Source organism: Pygoscelis adeliae, unplaced genomic scaffold, assembly GCF_000699105.1.
Source record: "Pygoscelis adeliae isolate BGI_AS28 unplaced genomic scaffold, ASM69910v1 Scaffold26, whole genome shotgun sequence".
NCBI lineage: Eukaryota > Metazoa > Chordata > Aves > Sphenisciformes > Spheniscidae > Pygoscelis > Pygoscelis adeliae.
In genome coordinates, this window is record NW_008825104.1 from 4395054 (window position 1) to 4402217 (window position 7164).

Consider the following 7164-nt stretch of genomic DNA (forward strand, 5'->3'; position numbering starts at 1 on the left):
AAATACAGCTGTTTTCAGCCTATATTCTGTGTGTCAGCTAGCAAACAGACTTCCTACAGCATGAATTTGATTTTTAGAACAGCGCCTAATCCTACCTGCTCTTGTGTGAGCAGTTCCTTAAGTGTTCAGTTGAAGTTGTCGAAACTACCTTATATATTTAAATAATTAGGGACAATTTATTGGGTAAAAATTGTGATGTTTGAATCAGTTTTTTTTCCCCTATCCAGCCCTGCCCATACTTGTTTGTCTGTTGTTCCTTTCAGTTTTGAAAGGATATGGGTTAACTCCCTTTTGCTGTACATCAAAGGAGAAATAATGAATAAAACTGTGTTATGTTAATTGTTTGTCCCTGAAGAGCAATAATTAAGGCAGTTGCATTTCAGACAGTTCATTACAATTAAAAGTGTGTGCAGCTAGGATGGCCTGATGAGGGTACCAATGATGTCTGACCACCTACCCACCTACTCTGGGTGGCTGCTGATTGAATTTGAACATGAGTTAGAAGAGACTCATCATCTGGCAGCTGGTTTTGTCCTAAATATCAGTCCTACGCAGTTAACTGTTGACTATCTGTTGATAATCACTCTATCTATTAGGAAAGTTGTGCTACTGCATCAGCTGTTTTACCGTCTGTAGTTCAATCTTCCCACTTTCAAAGTAGACTCAGTCTTTCATATAGCAGAAGTGTTTGTTAAGATTTGCACCATGCAGAGAATTATTTTGTATATTTAATGTATTGACACTGTTTTGCATGCTTTGCAGGTTTTGCTGATCTTTGCAAAAGAAGACAACCAAAGTGATGGTTTCTGGTGGGCTTGTGACAGAGCTGGATACAGGTGCAATATTGCCCGGACTCCAGAGTCAGCGCTTGAATGTTTTCTTGATAAGCACCAGGAAATAATTGTTATAGATCACAGGAACTCCAGATATTTTGATGCAGAAGATATCTGCAGGTAACCTAAAGGACCTTATGCTTCTCTTGAACTTCAGAATATATTGTACAAAACCAAACCTTCTAATTTTAAAAACAAAAAGGGGGGGGGGACAGGGGGGAATCCCCAAAACTATAGTAAAATGGAAGTTTGGGGATTGAGGCCAAGAGGTCTGCATACATCTATAAGAGGAGAACTATATGAAAAATATACTTTTGGCAAAGTTGAATTGTAGAACTCTCTCTTTAGGTCATGGTCTTCTATCAGAGCATAAGCCAGAGCTGTTGTGAAATTATTCCTTGCTCTCTGTGCCTGCTTCTTCCCTGGGAGAAGCAGCAAAGTCTGCTGCAGCAAAGCCTGAAGCTGCAGGGCTTCAAAGGAATGTGCGTGTTTGTCCACTGGGTCAGGCACTGCCAGCTCTCCACAAAAGTTCACATCGCTCTTTTGGTCCATATGACTCTGTCTTAGCAGCTCTAAGGTTGCAAGCACTTAGTATTGGGATTCTTTGCTAAAATACACTGTTTCAGCTGAAGCATACATTTTGTACCATACACCATACTGTGCTTCTCAGTCCATCATGAGCTGAAATTTGTTATGTTTATGACAAGGAGCATTTTAAAGCTCAAATACTTGTGTTGATGGAAATTCTTCTAAAAGACCAACAAATAAATACAAAGTCTGTTTATTCAGGACAGTGTGACATGATTGAAAAAAGTTATCTTTAGTCCACAAAAGGTGAATGGAATGTTCTTCTGATAGTTGGTCATATTTTTTTTGGTTTCTCAATAATATGTAAGGCGGTAAAATTTTGCTTACTCAGCATTTCATAAATGATAGTCTATCATATACATTTGCTATACCCTCTTTTCTTACTTGCATGCCTCAAAAGCACTTCCCACCCTCTAAAGAAAATTTTACAATATCTAGAAGGACAATGGTAAATATGAGAAAAGGTGGTGGAGATTTTTGTCTAAGTTAGCTAATGGGTATTGAAAATGCATTGTATAGACTGACCTTTCTCAACCCATGCATTCAGGGCAGTCTGCCCCAAATAAGCTAAGTAAACAGGGCAAACCTTTGCTAGGCTATAAGAGTGGATTTGAAGAGCTGCTGTCCATGCCCTGTGTTTTTGGAGCTCTTGCCTCTTCACTGCGTTAAGCAAAATCTGAGGAATCTGGTAGCAAAATGGAAATGGATTGTCTAAGTGGGGATAGGTAGGTTTTGGCAGTGTGATATCCTATTTTCTAGCCTCAATGGTGTCTTTCAGTCCTGGTTTTCATTTATATTGTCTGTGAAGATACTCAGAGTAACGTTGAGAAAGCATGTGGTGTAACTGAGAAATTTTTGTTTTCTCAGGACTATTCGTGCCACAAAACCATCAGAACACACTGTAATACTTGCTGTGGTTCCACGCACGTAAGTATTACTATTTTGTGAAATATTTTTATTTTACTTTATAAGAATGTTATGTATAATAGTTATCTAATAACAGAAAGTATCTTACTAGCAAGTCTCATAGACTATGTTTAATATTATTTTACCTGAAATGGGTTAGTGATGTTTTATCTGGCCTATTTAAGTATTCAATAACTTTCCATTTATATAGACTAGTACTAACCCTATCACCTTCAGAGGATCATAATGTAATGGCTTGAATACTAAGAAAAAATAGAAAGCTATGTGTTGGTTTCTAAAAGAAAAAGAAATAGAAAGCTGTGTATTACTTGCTAAAAGAAATAACTAGATCAAATAACACACTATGGTTATTAGGGAACTGGGTAATGGAGTACACTTCAATCCCGCTGGTACTAAACTCACCAGAATGTTGTCCTGAAATCCTTATTCACTAACTCGTACCCTATGTTTTCAGGCAGAATTCTTACTGACTTAAATACATTGTTTATCAAATACCTTCGAAAAAGAGACCTTTCCTGTCTTTGTTAAAACTCCTGCACACTACTGAATCCATTCTAAGTTTATTCATTTCCTAGCTCAATTAAAATATTAGGAAATAGAGTGGCAGGAGAAGAACTATTCCTGCCAAGATTAGAAAATAGACTAAGTTTGTTGCTGAGAAAGACTTTACAACTTGCTTCACCTTTTACTTAATAACATTTTTCTAGATCCTTTCTCATAGGATATCACAGGATGTCTTTTATCCTCTTCATACTTTCTTTCTGTAATACCCTTGTGTGTCTGTGAAGAGACACAGGACTTCTTTAAAATGTTGTCAGGTTTGCTGTAGGAATAACTATCAGGTTGTAGTAATATCTGCAAATATGTGTAAAAGAAGACTATAGCATCAACTCCTGTAATAGTATGATCTTATGTATGCATTTTATGCAAGAGTGTTTTCACTGCATTCATTATGTTTAGGTAATTATGTCAAATTGATACCATCTAATTCTTAAAAGTTGTGTGACCATACATTTTGTTTTGTAGATCTACTGACCAAGAAGAGACTTCTGTTCTTCCCCTTCTTAATGCAGGCTTTAATAGGGTATGTAAAAATTACATATTAAATACAGTAACCATGATTGCTTCATAAATTACAGACACTTCTACTTCCTCAAACTGAAAACTATACTTTTGCTTCTGTCAAAAATTTACTGATGAGAAACCAGTGACAGCTGATTGGGTATTCTTTTCTTTTCAACAACGTATCCAAGAAGCATATGAAATAATCTGTGATCTAGCTAATCCTTCCAGAATAAACAGGAGTACCGAGATTAACTTCTTGTGGTCTGGGTGGTGGTGGGTGGGTTTTGTTTATGACTTCATTAAAAAAACAATGATGGGGGACCCTGATTAATGTGCACTGCGTATCTCAGCATGCTGACTAGTCACCCAGACATCTCTGTGTGCCTCAGACTGCTAGGATTCCTCTTCTAAAGGGACTGCAAGCCTAGTCCAGCTCTTCCTGATGTAAAGAATTTTTTTTTCATGAGGTCTGTTGTGTTGGCTTGCACCCATTCTTCTCAGAACAGTGTTAGAGGCTCTCCCGTACAGGCAGCAGGAGGGAAGATAATTGTTCGTGCTGTTTCTCAAAACAACTTCGTAGGAGAGAACAGAAAGGCAGGAATTCTCGGCTCTGAAAATCTAGGTTCAGTTGCTTACCCTCTTCCAGACTTTGTGTGAGTGGCTTTGGATGGATATTAATGTTATGTTAATGTAATATAAATCAGCTGTAATGTTGAAGTTAGCCGTTCATAAGGAAGGTTATGCATTGAAGAGATAGAAGCACATCAGTGGACACTGTAGTTAGGAAGAATTAACTATATATAGTTAGGACAATTAACTATAGTAAGGAAAATCAGAGAAGGAGGGGAATTAACCCAGGCAGAATCTCATGCTAATATGCTCATACTGGGTCTGGTATCTGAGCTAACTCGTATTTAACGCAAGTTTCTTTACCAAGCAGAACATGCACCTGAGTCACCATTTGCAGGTCATCTCCAAAAAGAGGTAATTGATCTTGCCTCGCCTGCAAGGGTACTGTGGGGACAAAAGCATCAAAGGCAAAAGCATTTCTGAAGCATTTAGAAGTTCTGAAAATTGGAAAAGTGAGGGCTAAGAGAAAGGTCAGCCCAAGAATGCCAGTGTTTTCTTAGTGTAGTTTTCTCCCTCTCGCTCTCAAAAAGAAAAAAGGGTTTAATATTTTTCACAGAAATCTTTATTTCTTCTCAAGTCTGGTGTTTCATTTAAATACAATGCGGGACAATATGTTTTATGGGCTAGATTATAACTATATTTATAGTACTGAGCCAGAGGAGACACTGTGTGGCTCTGAGACACATCTCAGTGGCACACTGCCTAGGAAAGTAAAACCTTTTTGTACCTAGCAGCTGCTCTAACCATTCCCTCTAGCTGTCCCAAATTTATCAGAGCATTTGCATAATATAGTAATTCCCTATTGAAATTATTTTCAAGCCTTTAAAACACATCTGATGTCAAAGACCCTATTTTTGCAGTGGGGAGGACCTAGAATTATTTCTGCTTGGATGGGGATCAGTAGGGTCTAAATCCATTAATACAAAAAAACCACACACACATATACAAAGATTTAAAAATACCCTTCTTCAAATAGAGAGACAGTGTTTGCAGGGAATCTCTTCCTCAGCAGCAAAATGAAATTTATTTTTGGAAAATCATATCTGTTCAAGTTACAAGTTTCTCCTCACTATTTTTATTTTTACAGTCCAATCTTTCTGGTAGCTTTATTTTGCATTATCACTAGTCATCATATCAGCATTTGTCATATTTTTGCTCATCTTCTGCCTCCTCTTCCCTTGACAGAACACCAATTGAATGCAATTGCTCCGTCTGGTGGTGGCTGTCTTCTAAATGCATCTCCAACTTGCTTAGTAAAGAGTCTGAGCTTCTAGCCAATTATTCTGTCACCTTTTTGTAGAGTTTTGCACACAAAACCAGACTTTCTACATCAGGTTTGGATCTAAAGATTCCAAAGAACTCCTTTAATCTTTTTGGGGGGATACTCTTGCAAATAACCTTTCTTTTTTTTTTTTTTTATAATGCAGTGAATAGCTGATTATTCCACTTTAAAATATTCTGTTGCCTTCATGTGTACTTATGTTAGAGTGATATCATTCTATGTTTATTTGTACCTATAAAATATATTGTAAGTAGTCCTAAAGAAATCACTTTTCGTTTCTTCTAATGAAACCAGTGATGATTGATCACTGTCCAGATCTGGATCACTATGATCGCTAAAAGAACTTATGAACAGAGAGAGATTTTGGGAGTCTTTTCTGTTCATTTTATGAATTCTTTTGGCAGTTCTTTTTATGCTGAGTTTTTTCTGGTTTTTCTTCCTCCTTCTCAAGAAAGTCTATTTTATTACATCTTCTGATTTTTTTTTCCCTGTATCATTAACAGCTTTTGTGTTTGTATATTAATGGTGGTGTTAATGCAGTACATTTATTATGCTGATTTCTTTTTTCCTCTCAGTGTCATAAATCTAATAGTGATGGCCTACTTAGGATGGACTAATTTAAATAACTGATTTGGCTACCTGATTGATTTTTAACTATGATTTAAATTAGCAAACAGGGGACCTTAATGTTTGCAGTTACTCAATTACAATCTTGTCTTGTATTTTGAACTTTAGTTCTTTTCCTAAACAAATGTTGATTCTTATTGATCAGTTACTATTAAAACTTTCTGGTTTGCAACAAAATAAATCTTTAATATTAAACCTAGTACTTCTTTCTAAGCAAGAAGAATGATGCATTCCTACTAACTGATGACTCTTGTGGCTTGGGTCAAGTTCTGTATAGGACGACAGTGGAATCCAATTATAATGAAGTAGAATGTAATTTAAGAGTATATTTTAGTTAAATCATAGAATAGTTTGGGTTGGAAGTTGCTACAGCTCTACTAAAAAGTCTGTCCCCATCTTTCTTATAAGCCCCTTATTTCAATACTTATAAGTATTGAAATGCCACAATAAGATCTCCACGAAGCCTCCTCTCCTCCAGGCTGAACAACCCCAACTCTCTCAGCCTTTCTTCAGAGGAGAGGTGTTCCAGCCCCCTGATCATTTTTGTGGCCCTCCTCTGGACCCGCTCCAGCAGGTCCCCCTCTTTTAGTTTAAAACCATTCCCCCTTGTCCTGTCACAACAGGCCCTGCTAAAATGTTTGCTGTCATCTTTTTTATAAGCCCCCTTGAAGTACTGATAGGCTGCAATAAGATCTCCCCAAAGCCTTCTCCTCTCCAGGCTGAACAACCCCAACTCTCTCAGCCTTTCTTCATAGCAGAGGTGTTCCATCCCCCTGATCATTTTCGTGGCCCTCTTCGGGACCCGCTCCAACAGGTCCGAGTCTTTCTTATGCTGAGGGCTCCAGAGCTGGACACAGTACTCCAGGTGCGGTCTCACCAGAGCAGAGTAGAGGGGCAGAATCACCTCCCTCGACCTGCTGGCCACACTTCTTTTGATGCAGCCCAGGGTACGATCGGCCTTCTGGGCTGCAAGGGCACATTGCTGGCTCATGTCCAGCTTTTCATGCACCAGTACCCCCAAGTCCTTCTCAGCAGGGCTGCTCTCAATCCCTTCCCCCCCCAGTCTGTATTGATACTGGGGGTTGCTCCAATCCTGGTGCAGGACCTTTTCCAACCAATTCGTCATCCACCAAATAGTCCATCCATCAAATCCATCTCTCTCCAATTTAGAGAGAAGGATGTTGTGGAGGACCATGTCAAAGGCCTTACAGA

At 38.2% G+C, this 7164-nt stretch overlaps 1 protein-coding gene across 2 annotated transcripts in view; it reads left to right on the top strand.

Moving 5' to 3' along the window:
* Positions 1–7164, top strand: part of PDE8B (phosphodiesterase 8B) — a 52622-nt gene that overhangs the window by 4241 nt on the left and 41217 nt on the right. For both annotated transcript variants that reach the window (XM_009327250.1, XM_009327249.1), the window contains exons 2-4: positions 763–953; positions 2289–2348; positions 3375–3432. In XM_009327250.1, coding sequence (XP_009325525.1) covers positions 763–953; positions 2289–2348; positions 3375–3432 — 309 coding nt within the window. The remainder of the gene's footprint in view (positions 1–762; positions 954–2288; positions 2349–3374; positions 3433–7164) is intronic.